Source organism: Magallana gigas, chromosome 6 (assembly GCF_963853765.1).
Source record: "Magallana gigas chromosome 6, xbMagGiga1.1, whole genome shotgun sequence".
In the NCBI taxonomy this organism is placed as follows: domain Eukaryota; kingdom Metazoa; phylum Mollusca; class Bivalvia; order Ostreida; family Ostreidae; genus Magallana; species Magallana gigas.
In genome coordinates, this window is record NC_088858.1 from 46,402,023 (window position 1) to 46,424,913 (window position 22,891).

General features: G+C 35.5%; 1 protein-coding gene across 10 annotated transcripts; it reads right to left on the reverse strand.

Annotated features, from left to right (window-relative positions):
- Nucleotides 1-4: 4 nt before the first annotated feature.
- Nucleotides 5-19,025, reverse strand: LOC105346945 (heterogeneous nuclear ribonucleoprotein K). Of its 10 annotated transcripts, none has more exons than XM_066087171.1 (16): nucleotides 18,873-19,025; nucleotides 13,713-13,802; nucleotides 12,359-12,468; nucleotides 11,057-11,113; nucleotides 10,203-10,246; nucleotides 8,642-8,714; nucleotides 8,432-8,545; nucleotides 6,535-6,663; nucleotides 6,152-6,339; nucleotides 5,631-5,843; nucleotides 5,343-5,402; nucleotides 5,031-5,155; nucleotides 4,481-4,587; nucleotides 3,478-3,546; nucleotides 3,205-3,374; nucleotides 5-408 (listed from the first exon to the last, which is right to left on the reverse strand). In XM_066087171.1, the coding sequence occupies exons 2-16, from the start codon at nucleotides 13,723-13,725 to the stop codon at nucleotides 381-383; spliced, it is 1,500 nt and encodes a 499-aa protein (XP_065943243.1). In that variant the 5' UTR covers nucleotides 13,726-13,802; nucleotides 18,873-19,025; the 3' UTR covers nucleotides 5-380. The 10 variants fall into 10 exon arrangements, with proteins under 10 accessions (XP_065943243.1, XP_065943239.1, XP_065943240.1 ...); XM_066087167.1 differs by having other exon boundaries at nucleotides 5,019-5,155; XM_066087168.1 differs by lacking the exon at nucleotides 18,873-19,025 and adding an exon at nucleotides 16,801-16,940 and having other exon boundaries at nucleotides 5,019-5,155.
- Between the last annotated feature and the right edge of the window lie 3,866 nt (nucleotides 19,026-22,891).

A 22,891-nucleotide genomic window follows, 5' to 3' on the forward strand; every position in this document is an offset into this window, starting at 1 on the left:
TTGACACTTTTATTATATTTAATGACTTTTGCTGCATCATTAAAACAACAAAAACATACTATAATGAAATACATATGTTAAAAGATCACCAGTATGAAAATCAAAACATAATTGTCTACATAGATATTAATCTACTGACATAATACAAAATATTTTTCTCACAGGAAAAAATGAAATCTGACATGATGAAAAACGATTGAGTGCACGCCATGACAATGACATCAATTCTGAATGAATATGAAAGGCAATGCAATACATTTCATGATTGGATAAAATGTCTATCAAGATGGTTGTTGGATTAAGAACCCATGGCAATTTTCTTTTTTCTGTTCATTTCTTCCCACTTTTTTTGAATATATAAAAATTCTTCACAGCATCTCTCAGTACTTCCCAGAGTATCTTTTAACACTAAAAAATAAAAACATTTAAATTGACCACATGAACATACAACATTACCACATGAACATACAATTAAGGTACCTCACTACACCTACACTTATACTTTTTAAGACACTACGTCACAAGATGGCGATTTAAACGTTTTGTCAAACTGTTTTTATCGTTCGATTGGGTTGTATAACGTTGTAGCTCAGTGGTTAAAGTATTGGGCTTCTGAACCGCAGATCATGAGTTCGAATCCGCCTGGGGCTTTTGTTCATGTTTACTGAATTTAATTTTTGAAAATGTAATTTTTCATTCAAAGTTGCACATTTTTTTTGCATATTGGACTAAAATACTTCTCATCCATTACGATATCAATCTTAATTAAGTGATTTTCTGCTGATTTGAGAAAATATTTCAAGGTGTAGTGAGCCACCTTAACAGACATGTTTTCAGTTATTACCAGTACATCAGCTTATTTTGTTTCCAGTACATATTAAAGACAATAACATTGACCGATCATCCTACAAATAAAGGGAGTATGCAAATCTTGAGTTCCTCCTCTATTTTTAGACAATATAAAAACTTAATATCTACAATCACAATCTAAGACAAAATAAAATAACTGATTTAAAACTAATGTAGAAATTGCATGTGCCAGATATACCCTGCATAACATTAACACCCCATGAACTTCCCTTCAACTGAACTGAGGATGAAACGGACTCTGATCACTTTCACAGATCACAAATAAATCACACTAGAAGATAATCTCTGTAAATAACCTCTGTAAATATTAATACAACCCACAGTAGAAATATCAGTACATCTGCCATGTATATTGCAAATTCCTGTAAACTTACAGACTGTATATACAGCTGTAGAACAATCCCGAGTCCAAATTCAGCAAAGAGATAAACCCTCCGAGTTTCAACCAAAACTATGTTAACGGCCTTTCAAATTGTTTACATCATGATAGTTACACTGACACGTAAATCCAGTAAACCAGTTGTTTACAGCATGATACACTGACACATAAATCCTGTAAACCAGTTCAACCCAAGATCACCTTAGAAGTAATTCTAGCAGCATTGGATAGATAGGCTGGTTAGTAGCAAGCACCCACGTGAGATCGGAGAAAACTGTGATTTATTGTTCTGTGATATATATAACAACAAAATCACTAGTCTTCCAGAACTCACTGGATAGAGATTAATAAGCATTCCCATCACCAAGCATGCTCAAGTCCGAAAGTCAGTTAGGTTTAAATTCTAGCAACTAGGCATTCTTATATATTGAGGAAGGTATTCCATCACCATAGCGAAAGGAGAAAGAAGGTATAAGTTACTGACCCTAGACTTTTAGCTTAAAAGACTACAATTTATAACTCATTCAGATTACCATGCCATGAAACAAAAATTCGCTCCATTTTACCATTTAAAATAAATGAAACATTCCAAAATCCAATCTTAATGTTACTTCAAGTACTGAGTTAATTCCATCATGCCAAGAGACTAAAAGTTAAGTGTAACCTCAGGAAAAATTGGTTATACAAAGTGAATACTATAGGAATAAAAGCATGCTCTATATTTCTCATCATACAGAAGGTTAGAATGTATCAAGTTTTATTATTGTAATTGAAGATTATTGCAAAAGATGTATTTTAAGCAAAGAAGACTGTCTAGTCATTATATAATAAGCAAGGGGAATATATAATATTTTCAGTTTAAAATCAAGAAATGCATTGAAATCGCCACAAAACTCACCTTGAAACATTTCTGTGTTTATCAAATCATGCACAGCATTGAAACCTCTACCTTCAACCCTTTGGCAACCAATAATCACCAGGTATGCATGTTTAATGAGGATCAAACCTCATCTAATGTCCACTACGATCTAATGACATGAAATTGTGTCATGTCACTCGTGTAAACCCACCAATCGATGAGCACATAAGTTCTGTCTCCCTAGCAACATGCTAACCACACAGATTGTCATCAAAGTCCACCTAATGACCATATTTTTATAAATATTTAATAGTGGTTTTAACCAGAAGAAATAATGGGTAGGTTAAATGTCACCTTGAGAATAATCTTTTCATGACAGGTGCTCAATTGAATTGTTTCCAATGTCATAATTTACACAAACCAATACCATCAAATCCCACCTTGTATTGGACTCTCACACAATTGGATATTATTATAACATACACTTTATGATCACAACTTTCCACAAGTATTCGCCTCCCAGATATCACCTTACCTACATCTGGAGACAGCTTAAAAACACAGACATCATCTGCTTATAAAATTCCCGAAAACTGAATCCCATGCCAAAATTACAGGGTCTTCCCAACTTAAAGACTTGCAAATAAATCATCCTCCTTGCATTTTCATCCTCACAAACTTACCAGATCCAAAAAGATTTACTTCTCTCTATCTGACGAAAGACCACAGAACCCTTACGGGACTACAATGCTACAGTCCTACTTACCACATCTAGTAGTTGTATCCACCGCCCCCTCTGCTGTAGCGACCTCCTCCTCCTCCCCCTCCACTACTACCACCCTGGAAAAACACAGCGGCTCAATAACTGGCTGTACAAACCCAGCAAGCAGCCATCAAACAAGTCACCTCTTAGAGCCTCTTTGTAGAGATACCCTGTGACTTGTTACTAAAGGCAGTTGACCTTTCAGCATGCCTTTGCCAGCATAAGCCAATACCTCGGACGGACAGGACATTTGGAGAGGGAGCAGGAGGGGAGGGGCACACCTTTAGGTGACAATCTTATTGCCCACAACTAAGATGGACACCTATTACCCACCTGCTTTGTAAAAGAAATTGGGCACTTTGAATCTGTTCATGGGTTCCAGTGATAGTGATGATTCGGTCGTTTGACCCGGGCAATCCCTCATCTATGACTATCTGGGCATTAGACTGTCGGCGTATTTCTTGTATTCGGGCACCACCCTTTCCTATTATAGCTCCTGCAAGCTACAATATGGACACAATTATTTCGGGTGAAGATAGTTACAAAATGCCAAATATTTGGGGTTGATGGTTGAATTTGACAAAGAATCTGGAGGAAAAGACTTACGTCCTTTGGAATGGTGACTTGGGTTGAGGGTAAATTTCCTTCGTTTCCAAACATCTGACCCATACCACCCTGTGGAAAGAGATTTAAGGGAGATTACTCATGGGTTTTGGAATAAGAAAGCCTATACCTGGGAGAAACCTATCCTGTTCATTAGTGAAACTGACCTGCCAGGGGAACCGAGATGAGCAAATGGGGTTTAGAGCTGGGACAGGTTTTTGAAAATGGGCACTGCCTTGATTTGATGGGAGTTTTGAGGGGAGATGACTGGAACCAACGGTCAGAGAGCCTGGGGAAGGGGCATAGGAATGGGGGGTGAGGTATTGACTTACTTTGACATTTCTCTTCATCTAACAGGCTGTCTCGCTGTGGTATTTTTGATTCAAAGGCGAAGTGAATTGGTTTAAAAAACAAACATTGTTTTATAACTGTGAATATCATGCTCTAGACTTTCGACAAGTGAAAATAAACTTAAGAAAGGCAACACTGGTTAGATCGATAATCACCTTTTAAATCTTATTTTATGAAACAATCTCATGAATATTTAGTAATGTTTGAAAATAAACTTTCGTGTCCATCCTTTAATTAAATGACTTACTTTAGAATTATTTTTTCTTTTTCAATGTCAAATAAATTATTCAAATAATTTTATAAAATATTCTTACTTCAAATTTTTTGTTGGTTTATGATTTAAAGATACAATAATAACATTTTGGTAATTTTTTGTATACATGTAGTATATATGAAGTTAGTGGAGTTTTTTTGTTTTTTGTTTGTTAGATATTACTTATTCCTACTCTAGAATGCAAGTTGTTAAACAAAAAAATAACTATTTTGACAGTTTAGTCAAGTAGTTATAATATAAAAACACAGTAAACAATTTTCTTAAATGTTGATCCAGATATTAACATCTCTTTTCCACAATAGTATTGTTATTAAAATATAAGAATTAAACCAATATTTCTGGCTGTTCACTAAGACATTTACAGCATTACATATGACTCACAGAATTATCCTGGGAAAAGTTTTGTCCCATTCCTCCAAAGTTATCATAACCGTCGTCGTAGCTGTCTCCCCCACTTCCAAAGTTATCATAATCTCCTCCTCCATATCCTGACAAATAAAATCAAAATGTACAGGTTCCCAAAAGCATGGCATACAGTTAATGGACTACCATTGGCAGTCAATTTGATCTTGAACTTCATAAATTGACATTGCAGTTAAAAATTGTTTTTCAATGCACTGTTTATATTTTTTCCCTTTTTATAATTTAACGAAAACTGGAAACTGAGTTCTACACTGAAACTGATTTCTCATATAGTTCCCATATTTCATCTTTTAACAATTTAATTGCTAGGGAACTTCAAATTTTTTTTTACAATCTTGTTGGAAGGGAACTTTTTTTTACGCTCTTACAATCTAGGTGGAATGAGAACTTTTTCATTTTAAGAAAATTTAAATGGAAGGGAACTTTTTCTTATCATCCAACAATCTAGGTGGGAGGGAACTTTTAACAAGGTGAAAGAAGTAAAATGTTTTCTTACTGTGTTCCTTACCTCCGCTGCTTCCCATTCCTCCGCCGCCACTTCCTCCGAAACTGCTGCCTCCGCCACTGCTTCCAAAGCTTCCTCCCCCTCCACTGCTACCACCACCACTTCCTCCACCACCAAAGCTACCACCTCTGTGAAAGAAAAAAATAAAATCAATGTATCTTTATAATTTCATTACCAAATGTCAGTATACATTCCTCTGTATGAAGCACCCAGCACCTATGAAACTCTACAATATAAAGTTGAACATTTATAGGAAGAGAGTTTGAGTTAGTTAGACTGGGACCCTATGGCTTAGTTCAGAGATCACCATCATACCCATATCCTCCCATTGGTCCACCTCCCATCGGCCCGCCGCCAAAGTTGCCACCTCCGCCCCTGAAAATAGGAAAAACCACCCATACACTATCCACCTAGGTTTTTCATCCTAGGAAAAAATATACCTCTCTCTACTTTCCTTTCTTCATTACTTTCCTTTCTTTAATGAACATTCTCTTACTATCTGAATATTAATTTAACACACTCTAGTGGATAAAATGCTGGGTATTTCCTTCTACAAACAAGAAAGATCATTCATAGTACATCTATCTCTGAATTGTAACATACCTTCCTTGGCGGTTTCCACCCTGGCGGCTTCCACCTCCAAATCCACCTCCTCCGCTTCCGAATCCACCACTGCTACTACCTCCTCCTCTACCTCCACCAAATCCACTGCCTCCGCGGCCACCACCTCCACCGCCTGACCTCATCATACCCCCACCTCCTCCTCCTCCTCCTCGGCGGAAGTCTCCCCCACCGCCTCCACCACCTCGCATACCTCTGTGAAAGAAAATCAAATGCAATAATGATTACTAAAGGATCAACTTTACATCTTTACTGAGCATACCTTTGTCAGAGAAAAATTCAATGCAATTATCATTACGATTGTATCACATTTTATCTGAGCCCAGCACAATGTTAATATTTTCTGCATCCTTACAAGGAAAGCAGTAATCTTTTTAAAATTTTATCTCTTAACATTGAGCAATGTTAATTTTCAGCAATTCATACAAGAAATTATGAAACCCCATCATCTGGTACCTCCAGATTAATTTTGATGTTTCACATTATTGAGAGGCTGTCTATACCTGCCACCACCGCCAACTCCTCCTCTCATTCCCATGGGGCCACCACCCATTCTACCACCAGGTGGTGCACCTCTTGGACCGCCTTTGCCACGTCCTCCTTCTGATGCACTGTAACCACCATAATCAGGGACCATGAATTCATCCCAGTACAAAGGATCATATGGCTGGTTTGGACCTTTAGGGGGTGCCTGAAAAAAATGCATATAAATTTTTTGAAACTTTAAAATGAACTTATAAAATGACACAGTTTTCTTACTCTGGTTGTTTTCCCTCTCTCTTTCTTTTTATTATTAAAACAACCATCACGATGCACATCTTTTTACCATCTAATTAAAAATCATTCATTGCTCAGCAACTGCACAATCCAGGAGGATTGGACTTACTGTCTGCAGTAGATCATGGATTGTCTCTATACAGTCCACCACTATCTTTGGTTTGCCTCCTATGGCGACCACACGTTCTGTGGATTCAGGACAACACTGGGAATAGACTTTGATTTGTGCTCCCGTCCTCTGTAAAAAAAATATACATTGACAATCAGATATACATTGACAATCAGATACTGCTACAGTCTGATGGCAAGTGGTTTCACTCCCTTAAAAGAAATAACCATTTTTAAACATCCATGCATCTTAAGGTGGTATGGGACTCCTCCATGTTGTGACATTCTATAATGTAGTGTAATGTAATGTAGTCTACAGCTTAATTTTATAGTTTCTTTCCCAAAATTGTTATCTAACAGTGTAGCCCAATGGGTTAGAGGATTCACTACAAACTGTAAGCTACGAGATCAATTCCTGCTGGAGATTTCAATAATTTTTACCTTTCCAAACATTAGTAAAACATACTTTTTGGTTAAATATAGTAAAATTTGAAAGTTCTAAACTGGTTAAAGTATTTTAAATTTTAATGTACTTTTATCCACATTAATATCGAAGGATGTCCCATACCACTTTAACTATTTTAACTCTTTTAGTATGAGTTGATTGTGTTGAAAGAAGCAGAAAAAACCTCTATCATTTGACATTTGAAAGAAAAATAAGATGTGTTAATTGGCTTTAAAAGATTTATTAGACAACTTCAAGATTTGTGCAAAAATTAACTTGCCACATTGAATACATACCGTAATGTCGCGTGTATAACACGCACTTTTTTTCAGCCAAAATTTGATCAAAAGTGGGGGGTGCGTGTTATACATAGGACTAAAATTGTACCCCATTTTTTCAAGCCGTGATTCTTGATACCACGGGAGAAGTTACTGCCGATATAGCGTGTTATGCAAATTGAATGAGTGTATACTAAATTTACTGCATCAGAAATACCTTATTCTTAATTTTTTTCCCCCATGTATTGAAATATTTTTCCTCTCTTAACAATATTTCTTGCATCAAACAAGTTTAAATATCGCCAGTGTATTCGCCATTACGTAAGCAGCCACCTGTTGACTCGGCGCGTGGTCAATGTTTGTTTAACAATTTCCGGTGTCAGAAGCATGCACCTCTCTCGTGTCGGACTTCACAGGGTGTTTTCAAGTGCATGTAGATAAGCAATTATTCTGATTTTATTAAACTTAATTACTGTGTGTCCCGTTATGCAGTTAAACGTTATTGCTTTACATAGACACTGCTAAAATTACATCGATCATTTGTACGACTTGATAATGACGATATACGACATACGTACGTTTCTTCACAATGTTTATTTAAACAACAATCATAGGGTTTGACTATAATTAATCAATTAAATCATTTCTGGTTTATGTCTGCAAACATTATTACTTTTAAGCACTAAGCTCGGTTGCCGTTCTTCTCTACGTATGATGATCTTCTACTTCTCCGATGTTGTAGAACTCTTTACGAAGTGTCAAATGATATTTGATACCGCCCATGTAAATCGTGCCGTCCTTTTTAATTAAAAGTGTAAGAACTTTGACTCTAATATCGCTTAGGCCATGTTCCGATCACGAAATTACAGTAATTACGCTTGGGTTAAAAATTCATCATTAAACATCGATAGTTATTTGGGAAAATGGCGGCCGTCGATTTTCATCGTCTGTGCTGTGTTCCGATCTCAAAATTAAAGAAATTGCGCATGGATTATAAAATTAACATGAAACATCGATAGTTTGGGGGGAAATGGCGGCCGTTGATTTAGCCATTTTTTGGGTGCGTGTTATACATAGGACCTGCTGTTTTTTCGCCTTTTTTTGGTCAACTTTGGGGGTGCGTATTATACACGAGTGCGTATTATACACGAGACATTACGGTAAACAGTTCATACCTCGCGGAGTTCCTTGATTTTGAATCCTGCTCTCCCAATGATACAACCTGCTTGACTTTGATGTACCAGTAGGCGCATCTCACAGTCAAAGTCATTGTTTTTGTAGTTTTTGTACTGAAAAATTCAAAACAATTTATATCAATCACTGTAAAAAACAAAAGGTGCGTTATAAAAAAACAACTATTTCATCATCTTGCTGCACCAACTCACATCTTCCAGTTTAGGAATGATGTCCAGGACACATTCGAGAGCTGTACCCAGGTTAGCTCCAATGGTAAGAACTCTGCAAAAATACAGACTTAGATTACACAATATTCACATGTATCCCTATTATTGTATGCAAAGCAATGGCAGCAATGTTGGGTGCAATTTGTTCAATGAAAATTGAGAAAAACAAATTTGAGAAAAGTTGCATTTGCAGAGTGTCTTGCTCATTAATTAATAGGTTAAAGATTTTTTCTGCATTCCATTACATAAGCATTAGAAAAAGAAATCTCTTTGAAATATTCAGATATATATAGTAATGCTTCAGTGTTGAGGAATCTGTTTCACGGTACTTCACAATGTTAATGGTGAGTCTAAGAGTCACGGCAGAGTGCAGTAGAGACAGCAAAGCACAACCCCTCACTCATGTAAAGGTCAATGAGGTCAAATGGGCGACCCTGACCTGTGTGGAACAAATGCTGAACTTTGACCCTACAACAGGCAGGGCTCTTGATTTGACCTTAACAGAAATGAGGGGTCAAGGTAAAGCTTGACTACTTCACTGGCAAAGTAGACAGAACCTTTAAATAGGTACTTAAGGGTCACATTACAACAATTTAGGAAAAGTCAAAGAGAATATGCATAAACATTTCAAACATTTACAAGACTGGCAAATTTGCAAAATATCAAGGCCATAAGGTCACTCTGTATGGGAATTTCATTTTTGATGTAGAGAAGTGTCAAGCCAATATTAAGAAGGCTTGAAAAATATTTCAGTGGCATCTCAAGCATCTGTTTTGAGAGTATAAAGCCCCAGGATTGTTTGAGCTGCTACCAAAAAAACCCCAAGAACTCCGACCCTCCCCGTGCACTATTCTGTCTGCCACAACGCCACCACTATATCATATACTGTGGGTCAGGCTCATAGCGTGTTATGATTAATTCTAGAGTACCTTCAATTTAAAGAATTTGCTATATATAGTGCACAAATTTTAAAACAAACTAGTTATGATCATCACAAAAATATAGAAATACCAACCAACCCAAATACTAGACCACCCTCATCACGAAAAACACAAACCAACCCTTTACTGTTAGAAGCTGGCCGAGTTTACACAAGGATTTCTATCACACAGCAATTCTACAGGTAGTATTAACAAGGCCAAGCAGTTACAGAGAAAGCACAGATCTGTTTACTTTCACAATCACACTGGTATGATTAAGGACTTCCTCATTTTTTTTTCACAGACTCTCTAATGTGTATTAACTATTAAGTGTAAACTCGCTCAGTTTAAAAAAATAATAATCTTTAATCATTATTATATAAAAAGCTTATAAAACATGTAAAACTATATATGACATATGACAAACTAATTTAATAACAAACAAAGAACATGTAGGCTATAAATATTTTTGACTTTTGAATTTACAAAAAAAAAAAAAAGGTCATGATTCATTATATTCATGATAGCAGCTCAAGGGTGAGTTTATGATTAATCATATGATGAAAAGGAAAAAAAATGAAATGAACCAATTCTGCAATATCGAGAATTGGTGGATGTCATACCGTTCGGGACTTGTCGAGTCGGGCACTGTTACACTGGCTTTGTACTGCATCATGGGATAGGACAGACCATGTGGACCGATCCAGTGGGCGGGTCACGGGATTCAATTCAAACATTTGAATTGGACAGGGCGAGGGGTGGGAGAAAAGGAGAAAAAATTTCACATCAGTTATACAATGGGCATCAGCAATAATTTTATATCTAACGGCATGGTGTTTATATATCTACTGGCAACACTCATTCGCTCATCATAAAAACTTTCTCTGGTTTTCTTTATTGTCTTATGTGAGAAACATTCCATTTTCTCTTTTTATATTTGGATAATGAATTTTGTTTGAATATTTTTTGACCATGGAAAAAAAAATGAGGTGAAAGACAAATGTTGATGCAGAAAATCAGATAGACATTTGATCTTCTGAGGAGCTTTACATTTTAAATCTGGAGGATCATTTGTCTGCAGAAAAGAACAAGACAGGTACATATCAATATTACAACAATGGCATAGTCATAATATACTGCAGATTATAGATATAACAAAGTCCCTGGTCTACAAGGCCCAGGAATCGAATCTTATGCTAGGATCCCAGGGATAATGTTCTATTTATAAGGATCAGACTACATGGATCTCAACTTATTCAAGGATCAGTAATGTGCATTGTCTTGAATTTTGTCACGATCAAGATCTCCAGGCCAACTTGCTCATTCTTTCTATGGAATTATTGGATCTTCTTGTTATTTTTTTAAAAATATTTTCTTTTGCTTTTTTATTTCTTTTTTTTTTTTTGGATGTTTTCCAAATAAATTTCTCATGTGACATGTGATGTGCAGTCATGTTACCATGACAACATATACTTACATCCTGCCTCAGTCGTTTGATATTGCTGCCTCCTTTTCCAATGATGGCGCCAGCATTCTACAAGAGGAAGAAAAACTGTTGTAACCTCTTGTATCTCTTCATAACGCTTGTGATTGCAACTCCTGAAATACTCTTTTAAAATAAGTTCCCCAAATTCTTGTAAATCTTGATTACACACACTTAACTAAACGCTATTTTTCTCTCAATTGACAAGGAGTGCCATCCCAACGAAATGAATTATTTGCACAATAGCATGACTTTCATAACTCTCCTACAAAGGGTTTAATTTTTCATTTTTGTTATAGTCTATCACAAACTGTTATCAACATGGCTTATCTATTATTGATAAACACTAATATCCATCCAATCCCTCTTAAAATCAAAGCCTTTCCAATAAAATCAATAACCGTATTTATAAAATTGATCCAAGCTGTAGCTCCTGGGCAATCCCTCCCAGATCAATAGTTCTGCCTGTTTCACCCTAACATCACAAGCACTTCCCATTCTACGCCCTGCTGAATACCAAACAAGGCAGCCACCATATGTTCACTTAATTGTACACTTCTTTCCCTTTTTGTAACAGGAAGCAATATCAATGTGTGCAATGGACAACACTGCTTGTTCATTTCCTTGTATTTCTACTAATTACTGGATGCTGGAGTTGCAGGAAGCTTGACTATGGAATCAATAAATCAGGCCCCGTTAAGGCCCTCAGGTGACAAACTTTTACCTGCAATAACCCGTTATCTGATCCTAACTTCTCTTATCTGGCTCCAATTTTTAGCAATTATTGAAAATAAAAGGTAATTTTGCCAAATGCAAGAAAAAACCCTGAAATAGTGTCCTACTAAAGCTTCCTTTTTTTCCAATGTAAAGAATAATACCGTAGTTATCATTATACCCTTCAGCGAAACATTTTCAGAGAATAATGTTCAATAATTTTCACACTTAGCCAAGGTATTCTTGCATCTAATTAACATTATTCTCCACTCAGTAAGTGTTAATTACATCAAAGTACTGGAGGAATCTATAAAAGCACTGTGGCTTTCTTTCTACCTCACAATTAGACAACTGCACTTCAACTTTTCATAATTATCATGCAAAGAAGTTAGACATAAGCCAAAAAAAAATGCTATTTTTCTAAATTTGTTCAACTTCCAACCACATAATTAGTATCTTGTCCTTCCCACACAATTGAAAAATGCAGCATCCACAAGCTGTGTTTAACCAGTCTACCTAAACATTACTATCCTTAGGATTCAATGCATTATGATATCTTCTAATATTCGTAATATATCCTACCTTGCTAGCCAGTAGGAACCTTAGCTCCACTTTTGGTCCATCACCCCGTCTCCTTTTATGGTCATCTTCATCTTCTTCATAATCATCATCCAAAGGACGTTTTATTCCCACTGTAAACAAATACAGCAAGTGAACACAATGGTGCATACATTTTGCATATATTTCCTAAATCAGTAAACCAGAGAAAAAATTAATCATTTAGGAAATCTTCCTTGGAGGATATAAAAGACATTAATTTTCTTGCATATTCAAAGTATAGAAAATAACAGTAAATTTATGCAAGCCCACAGTCATTCCTTCTAATCTGAATCTGAAAGACATAAACTACACTGATAGGGAAAAAAAAGGCCCTAGATTTCTTCAGAGAGATCCTTTAGTTGTGAGATGATCATTCCTATCCTCTCTTAATGTCACTAATCCTGCAGCAACAACCCACACAGAAAACATAAACTATAAATCTCCAGTTTGAAAAGAGACTCTTCATAAGACAACACAAGACATTCAGCACAGGAGAAATAATGAATGTGGCACCAAATCAATACTCAACAACTCCCACCTGATCCCGATTACCTAAGGCCATGTGGTACCCATTCTGTCTTTCTCCTTCCACATTCTTCAATCATTCTACCTGGCATCTAAAGATTCCAGGTAGCTCCACTGTCTCTCACCTGTCCACATCTACTGACTGCCCAGCTTCAGGTGACAACACATCATATACACCCTGATCAATTTTCCCTACCTTTCCTTTCTCTCTGTTGATGTGGTTGCTAGGTGACAGCCAATCAGGAGCTGCCACAAGGAAGGTGCTTGAGGTACTAACAGTATAGCTCGTCCGTCCATTGTTGTGGACTATATTACATCACAGTAAGACTATCAGATGATATTTCTCACAGCCCCTTTCCAATCAATAATAGGTACAAAGGAACAGGCTAATTTTTGTCCAAGGATTTTTTTTTTGTTTAATGCAATCATTGTTGTGTGCCTTGATCAATACAGTACAGAACACACAGCCAAAGAGTAGCAGTATTGATTTATTGGAATTTTTTTTAGTAGTTTCATCAATGTAATACACCTGCAGAAACATGAAAAATTGTCTCCGCTACACCCACACAGCACTTTTTTCACCCAAAAGCAATAGCAAAATCAAAGGGAAGCAACTTAAATCACCATTTTAATATTAATCCCACTGAATTTTACAACTCTACCCCGATGCAAAATTCCTACATGATAATGTTGTACCACATTGTTACTTCGGTGCATCATTTAAAATGCAACATCTTATAAGAAGTAAATTCAACGATTAAAAGCAGTAAAACAAATACTCTGACAGGGTTTAAATGAGAAAATATCTTACTGTCATCTTCCATGGTGTTAAGGTTGACTAAATCTCAAATTCTTGATTCCGTTCTCTTTATCCAGAAGCTTCTTTTGTAACCAAATCACTCTGCAAAGAAAACAAAAGAAACTCAACAGATTTACACAAAAAGGCTTTTAAAAAGGTAGAAATACATGAGAACAGGATCCTAAAGAAAGGAAATCAAGTATGAAACAAGCATAAAACAATGCAATTCTTGGATAAACGCTCCGATTTAAAAAAAAAAAGCAAAAAATGTGCCCCTCGATAACCATTAGTCATGGCAAGTGTAGCTGGAATTTTAAGAGGAAGTGGCCTCTCTCGTGACGCAAGATCAAAGTTACCACTTCCAACATTTCAAATTTTCCCATATTGATTTCACCTTATCACTTGATCTTTCTGCTTCATTTCACAATTTTGCAAAGTGAGACAAGCTTAGGTATAAAATATTCAGTACTTGGTTAACAGGGGACAATTTCTGCACAGCATTTGAAAAAGAATTTCTAGTTCACCTGCATTTTTAACGCAGACATCGTGGTTTCGAGCCTTGAAGTTTACATGCACATAACTCAGCGTCAGAGAGCAGAAGTATGCATCTTAACTAATCAGCCTTGCACAGCCTCTGCATAAATATACACTATGATTGCTTCGCAGTTTCTTTTTAAATGGTTTAAATTGATCCTCTAGAACTATTCTGTTGACAAAGCTTTTATTTGGAGACACCCTGGCCCTTTCCCCCGATCGACCTATTCCTCCTTGTTACACCGCGGTTCTTTGAAACGTTTGTCAGCATTGTTTTCACAACAAAGCACCTGCAATTTTTGTCCTGTTGATCAACATCCACAGCAAACAAGGTGAGAGTGACAGACATCAGGTTCCCAAATTTGGTCAATATTGGACAAACATTGTCGGTGCTTGTTTTAAATGGATGCCACAGAATTAGTTTTTCTCATGGTTAAATCAATAACTTTGAAACAGGTAACAAATGGTTTTTTTCCATTGACTTACAAGAGATGTTCAAAAACTAAAAAAATATATCAAGAGATATCTTTTTTCAGATTACTACAGAGAACAATGATTATCTTACATTAGAAGGCAGCTCAGACTCAAATTTATAATTCCTTAGAACTAAATGATAAGAAAATTGTCTAGTAATCAAATTTTCCGTCAGATGTATGGTTTTAAATGATATAAACTCAAAATCAATGACTACATGGGTTCCTCTCTTACTTTATGTTATTTTTATGCTACTTAATTATTTCATATTCCATTCATTTGACAGTCATACTATTTCAAAAGTTTTTAGGCTATGTTTAAATTTAAAACCTTGGTTCAATCGTTTAGGCAAACGACAAGAACAAAATATTCAAAGAATGTTCCCAGGCTTGAACAGCCCCATTTTAAAAATCTTCAATTACCTTTGTGCTCAAATAATACAATCCAACGTTAACAAAGCTTTGGGATCAATTGTTTAAACTTCAAAAATTGTGCTAGACTTTAATTACAATACACTTTTGACATACTCAAGTGGTCTCAAATTAGAATTCAGATCTAACCTTACACGATGTCTCTCAAATTTAACACTGATCATGGATTTCATTATTTACTAAAATTGCAGTAAAAGAAACATTTATAACATTCTGACTGCAATATCTGAACAAACATATAATTCATTAATTAATAAGCAAGAAAAGATTAAATTGCAAACAAATACACAAAAAACTAGTCATTAGATTTTGACTATAAATTTGGTCTCTGATTTAGAGGGGGTGCAACTCACAAAATTGCACCAGTAGAAAAATACTAGCTTAATCTCAATTTACTTTATAAGAAGAGAACAGGTGAGATGAATTTCACATTGTACCATCATGCAGAATTTCAAGACAGACTTGTGAATATATACAAGGACAATTTACATCTATACCGAGAGTATAACATCACCTGGCAACCATATAAAATCAATACTTTAAACTCTACGGCAACTAAATAGAATATTGGCATCTTTGAATTTTCTAGCAGGGAAAAAAGTTCACAATCCCCTTTTCAATCAACTTCAATGCACACCTAAGAAAACTTGGGGTATTGTCTCCCGTAATGATTTTCCCCTCATCTTCAGGCATCTTTGTTGCTGCCCTGTTTTGAATTATTCATAGAAATTGATATAATGTAAAAAGTTGTCGTCCGCTAATGACTTTTGATATAAAAACAGCAGTGTTGTGGTATTGATTGAACAGGTGGAGAAAGCTGTCAGGTGAGAACGTGCTCTCACCTTCGTCAGAGACCGGCAAGCCAATCCGACAAAATCACAGCTTTATTACACAGCTAAGAGACCCACACCAACTTTAATCAGCAAGTTTCCATATCGCCAGTTGTTGAAATAAAGATAGGTTCACTAAAGGTGTGAACTTCTCATTTTCCAGAATTATGACATCATTGATTTTCTGGTTACCTGATTTTGTCTTCTTTCCATTTGATGTTTACAAAAAAGCAGCAGCAAAAACTCCAAATTCTAGATCTAATATCTGATCTTCAAGATATCCAATTTTGATGGTTTTGCAATATTAGAGTGACTAAATAATCTGCAAGATTTAAGATTTCCTAGAACAAGTAATTAGTTACACAAGCTTCCTAATTAATCTGTTACAAAATTACACAAAACAAAATTACTCATGAAATATACATACAAATAAACAGCTGACACCGACTCTCATCTATGCAATCAGAAAAACTCTCATGATGCAACAAAAAAAATTGAACGGGAGCACCTGTATTGGTGAAGGGTTGGTCGACAGATAATAGTCAAATGTTTCAATATCCGCTGTACAACAAACATGCTCAGGCATGACTTAGCCAATATATCTCCTGTTTCTAACTCACGCTTTCTCTAAGTTCCAACTTTCACAAAGTTCTTAAACATTTAGACTCCAATTCAAAACATACTGCAAAATTATGATAAAAATGAATTTTTATCTTATTTCCACTCCTTTCACAACCTACTAAAATCATACATATATTTTTTTAATCTATATCAATATACGCCCTAGTTCTTACTTTATATATTATCAAATTTTAAAACAGTTGAACTTACATGTACCTTGCTAACAGGCTCTCTTGGTGTTATATCACCAGCTCCAAATTTTCCGGCTCACAAAAGCCGAATAATTTAGCTATTGAAAACCAGGAAGTAGATTTTTTAACATGGGATTCCCATAATTTCTAGTTTCACTTTGATAATAGCTTGGGATAGCTTTCAGCACTTGAAATATTACACTAGGGACAATTGACAATGTCTAACCAAAGATTACATAAGTGGTATATTGTGTCCATATTAAATGACACTCAATGGTCTCTCTCATCCTATGCACATCTGCAGCACTTTCAAAACATTGTTGCAAAAATAAATTTATCATAATATGCATGTGAAGTTTAAAGCATGTCATTTTGTTAGAAAAGCATTAAGTCAAATGAAAGTATCTTATCTGGACTTCATAAGTAACTTCCCGATCAGCAACTTCATTCAGTTGCCGATTTAAAGAGGGCAAAAAATTTGGATCGTTTCCTTGTTTGACAATACATGCAAACATGCACCAGTGCAGATCAAAAACTTGTCAAGTCATTTATGTTGTTCATTGATTTTATAATAAAATATCAAATATAGCTAGACTTCCTAGAATAGCTCAAGAAAATGTCCTAAAAACGAACTGAACTGTCGGTCTTTTGCCCCCTCTCCTTTTTTCAACAAATCCTCATTGTAATTCAAGTGTATCAGCTAAAATTTCTTAATCCTGGATGGACTGTTTAATAAGAAGGATACAATTACAATACATACCATCTGTTGAACTGGAAATTATTTTTAGGGCTAGCAAGTGAAACGCAACAGAATTTTTAGAGAGATACTGACAGACACAGAAGATTTTACTTTTTTGTGCAAAGCTTATTGAATTACTTGTGTCACCAATGTTCAATGAATATGGAACAAATGAACTATTATGCATAATAATGATTGTTACCAGGCCCAAAAGAATCGCAATAAATAATAGTATTTCGGCTAAACTATAATTTTTTATTACTGTCTTGGTAGTATCCTTACATGTGATAAATAAATAGCTTTAATACCTATCTACAATTTGGGATGAGTTACTGTCATAAAGTAGCTGTGTCACTAAATTTTGAGCTGAAAACTCAATTATTTTGTCTTTCCATAGAAAATTGATGACCACTAGCCTTTACACATTCAAATACATACACATTCAGTGCAACACCCGAGGACAAAACTGTAGATTTAGGAGCATTACTGGCGTGCGATCAGTTCTCGCCGAGTACCATTTCTCGCCAGTACATTGTGACGTAATTTCTTGTCTATAATCTTATGTGTTGATAAAATGATGTCACAATGTACTGGCGAGAAATGGTACTTGGCAAGAACTGGCCGCACGCCAGTATAGCTAGCTTTCAAGCATTATTTCTAAACCAGTTCTTGGACAATTCTTCTGATCATTCCTTTTTTTATTGGAAGGGGGCAGATGAAATGACTTTTCTGCTACAAATATCATTGTAAATAAGTGAGAAAATCAACTTTGTACTGATATCTTAATCTACGAATAGGTCAAATTATTTGTGTAAAATTGTATTCTATAGCCTTATCTGCAACACATATATTCATAGTTATTTCTCTCACTGGTTATTTAAAAAGAAAAGAGACGCAGCCTTTGCTACACAATTATCATGTTTCCTTTTCCTAAACATCTTTTTTACATGATGAATTCGCTATGCTGATTTGATTTTTTTTTCCCGTTTCCACAAGTGACTCGCTTGAACATGTCAAGTCATTGATCCTCCCAATGCAAAAACCATGTGCTCGTTCATGCATGCGTCATAGTCATTATAAAATGCGGACAAAGGTTTCTTTGGTAATGTGTATTATTTCCAATAAGCTACTTTTTTCATCATTTTAACATAGATCGACCATTGGCATTCTTTAATAAAGACTAGCAAAAACATACAACATGCAACATTACATTACACAGGAACTACAACTCCTGCACGAAGGCGTCAATCACAGCATAACGCACTAACGCAGATTTAACCGCTGTAGCAAATGGAAAAAATAAAGTATCGTTATATGAGAAATCAATGGCATAATAATCATTCATACAATACCTTCTGTCTTCTGCATGGATGGTATTTGTTCCTTTCTTTTCTTTGCCTCTCACAACAATTTAGGATCTACAACAAAATGGCTGCCGCGTGGGTCCAATCGTGTATGTCCGGACTATTCCGTGAACTCATGACGACACGTGAATTTTTCTTGGAAAAACGAATCGAGAAATTCCGAATAGGTGAAAAATGATAATGAATTTGATCTAATAATTTTTAAAAATGTTTTAAAAAATTGTACAAACGACGAATGCATGCAATGAGTCATGTACCGCATTGCTCGCCTGGCTAGCTTTCAGCTTTCAGCAACCACGTGTCATGAGATTATGATATTTACATGCAACTTGATTATGCAAGTCATGCATCTTACAGCATTCTGTAAAGAGGTCTTCACCAAAATCTGTTTACTATAATAATCTTACGACCGGCTGAGCAGATCGATATAAGAAATTTAAACAAAATCGATTACCAATTAAATAAACAATAAAATGGTTTCTTGGCGATTCATGCGGGATAAGAAGGTGGTCATCGACATGCGTTAGCAGACATGTGCAATGATCGCTACCTTCATAACCCGCATGAATCAGCAAAGAAAGCATTTCATTGCCGTTTGTATTCACATGTACATCGATCTTTCTTTTGAAAAAATTAAAGAATAGATTGCAAAAACTTTAAAGTATAGGTAAAATTCAATAAATTACGGTTAATGTACATCAGAACGTTAGCTAAAAGAAACAGCCAAATCGTCTCATATGAGAATTTAAGTCTGACATCATGATCATGATCATTTCGTGCAGTCCGTAATTTTTCTTATAGGTCGCTGTAGGTTTCGACCAATCGATAATTGGGGCGTGTAGATTTCTCGCCTGTCAGTTTCTGGTCAGTTTCAGTCGCTGTACATAGGTTTCGACTATAATCGATCAACGGGGCGTGTAAATTTTGGTCTGGCTGTTTCTTTTGAGCTATGATGAATCAACTTTTAAGTTTCCGTAAGAAATAGAGCTAGGGAATCATACTCGGTAGATGTATGTATAATATTACACGTGCGTGTGCATTAAAGGGGCATAGTCACGATTTTGGTCAAGTTCTATTTTTCTGTTTTTATTATTTACAGTGCTTTAGGAATGCATTCCAATGAGTTATAAGCAAGATACAGGGCTCACAATCGTTTGTCATTATAAAGCATTTTTATTAAGCATAAATAAACAGTTTCTAACGTTTAACACATTCATTTTAGATCTAAAGCTGGAATTTTTACTTCAACATTCAAAATGTAAATACAAGCTTTGTTTACATAGCAAAGAATTGTAAGCTCTCCAACTCACTTAAGACTCAACGAAGGACACTCAAATTTTGGTTGCCTATTAAAAACTCCTCACTGAACAGGCACGTAGCATCAGGGGGGACCGGGGGGGGGGACTCCTAATCCGTGGAGGGGGAGGGGCAAGTATACTTTTAACTTCAATTCAACTGTTTATTTCATTTTTTTCCAATTCATTATTTTTACATGGTCCATAAAAGTGGGGGGGGGGGGCAACTCTATATGCATGTTAATTTAATTTTTTGTATGTAAAATAAAAATAATCTTGTCAATATTTATTGGATGAGTCTGCCCCCTTTCAAAAATGATGCTACGTTCCTGCTGAAACATTGTAAACTTAAACTTCAGAAAATGATTTTTGAATACATTCGTGACCATGTCCTTTTAAAAATGTTTCCAAGGGTGCGGACCGATAAGGGTACGTGTTGCTTTCTTTCAGGCCCAAAATGCAGACTTTTCTGACTATTTTCAATAAATGTGATTGTTTCCGCTTTTTACAAAAAAAAAACTTTATGGCGAATATTTAATGCATCAAAATCAGGAAAATCTATCCTTTATTTTTTTCATTCTCATTCAACTTAAACCCACTAGAGATTGGTACTGACCCCCCCCCCCCCTTTTTTTTTGAAAACCGATTTTTTTCTTATCTTTACATAAAAAAAATAAATACTTGGCCATGCAGTCTCAATTTTTTCGGACATGGTTAAAAATTATAAGGTTCACACATACTGGTAGATCAAATTTTAACATTCGTTCCAAAAAATTGTCCCAGTCCCCCCCGCCCCCCCCCCCCCCCCCGCCCTCCCGGCCGCTTGTGTATTACTGTAGAAATCACTATCACGAAATGGCCAGATATTATACAGGTGTTGTCGGATCTGGTTATTGTTGCAGATTTTTTATTAAGTCTGATAAATTAGGGCCTACCATATCATCAGCATGCATTTTAAAAATGAAGATTTAAAAAGTATATACCTAAGCGTGTGAAAAAGAAAATATCATACTAACAACATGCAAAATCTGAAATATCATACCACCTTAATTAAACATATTGTTTTAAACGATTTTAAAAAAGTATTATCAAATTTTTGTTGTTGATTCTTTAATTTACAATAACTTAAATTATCCGTCATAATATAAAAATATATGCATTTTACACGCATTACCCTTTCATCTTCTTTAAATTATATTGACTATATCTACCTAGCCCCCCCCCCCCCCCCCCCCCGTAGCTTTATGAGAGATCTGATCACGCCCGACCGAAATTATCACCTCATAATATTCATTTGAAGAATTATTCCTTATTACTTATAGTTTATATAATTTTAAGCCATCGTACAATTAAATGTTTAAGGAGGCCGACTTTAGTTTTCATCGCGCATGTTTCTGCTGTGCATTTATACTTGTATAATTTTTTCGATGTCATTTATAAAATTGAACACAATAAACCAAATACAGATAAAAATATTTAAATTGTTTACAGAAAATTTCATTTTTAAACAATTTTCATTGTGCATTGTGCTGTGTTGCCATTGTGCTTTTATGACGTTACGATCAAATGAAGCTTTTGGAGTGCGTTATAAGAAATAACATAAAAGAATCAGAGTACTGAAGTACTGAAAGCCGGGCTCTTTTGGTGTGTCTTTATGCATATTGTGTAGTCTCAATCTATCTCTCTCTCTTTCTCTCTCTCTCTCTCTCTCTCTCTCTCTCTCTCTCTCTCTCTCTCTCTCTCCATATCAAGTGTATTTAGAAACCAACAAATACTATACTGTACATACAGAGTAGCTGCGAAAGACGCTGTATAATGCGTTGTATCATCTCTCTCTCTCTCTCTCTCTCTCTCTCTCTCTCTCTCTCTCTTCTCTCTCTCTTTCTCATGCTTTTAATGTCGGCAAACAGTCAGAGAGCGACCAAATTTTGCAAGCGGCTATAAACAATTATATGTCTGTCTAGTAGATTTTTTACAGTTGCTGCCTTGAATTTTGCAACAAGCGTTATATATTCAACCCCCATTTCTTCAACACGCAGCAAAGTAGTTCACGAAAATTCATGTGCATTGTATGTGTCCAAAATGCATAGTCTTGTATTTAAAACACGTTATTAATAAGAAAACTAAAAAGATAGACAGTTCTCTCGAAATTAAAATAAAAACACATGCAGTGCCAACACTTTTGACAAAACGTGGCTCTTTGTGTAACTATTTGGTATAGCGGAAGCTTTTACTTTAACGCTGTTTGGTTTTTTGTTTACTTTTGAAGTTGTGCTATTTATAGTAACATTGGCTGCCTGCCTACAGCCAGGACTCTGCTTTCAGCAGGGCCAGGCTAAAAAGTAAAAATCATATGCCGTTGAAATTTTATAAACAGAATAATGCAACAATCGGGTGTATTTTTTCTTATTTTTTGAATGAATCCATTATACATGTGATACTCTAAATATATAGCAGAATTAATGGTGCATTTAAATATTTTGAATAGGCCCCCAATAAACACCAGACGGTAAAATTTACTATGTTTTATATATAAGGTAGAAAATGATAATACTAATCAAATATTACAATTTGAGAGAAAAAGCTATTGTAGTATTTTTTAAATCTGCTTCGAAGTGCAAAAAATGACAGTTTCTTAAGGTGGCTGATTTAAACTGAGGCGAATTGTATTTGGACCGCTCTTTTAGAAAATTTGTTAAATGAATAGTCTTA

Excerpts from the sequence above, each read along its gene's own strand:
- LOC105346945 (XM_066087167.1), bottom strand. Across the intron at positions 6,664-8,431 it reads AAATCAAGGAACTCCGCGAG|AGGACGGGAGCACAAATCAA; the intron begins GTATGAACTGTT and ends TTTTTTTTACAG. Across the intron at positions 4,588-5,018 it reads CAGCGGAGGTAAGGAACACA|GATATGGAGGAGGAGATTAT; the intron begins GTAAGAAAACAT and ends TTTATTTGTCAG.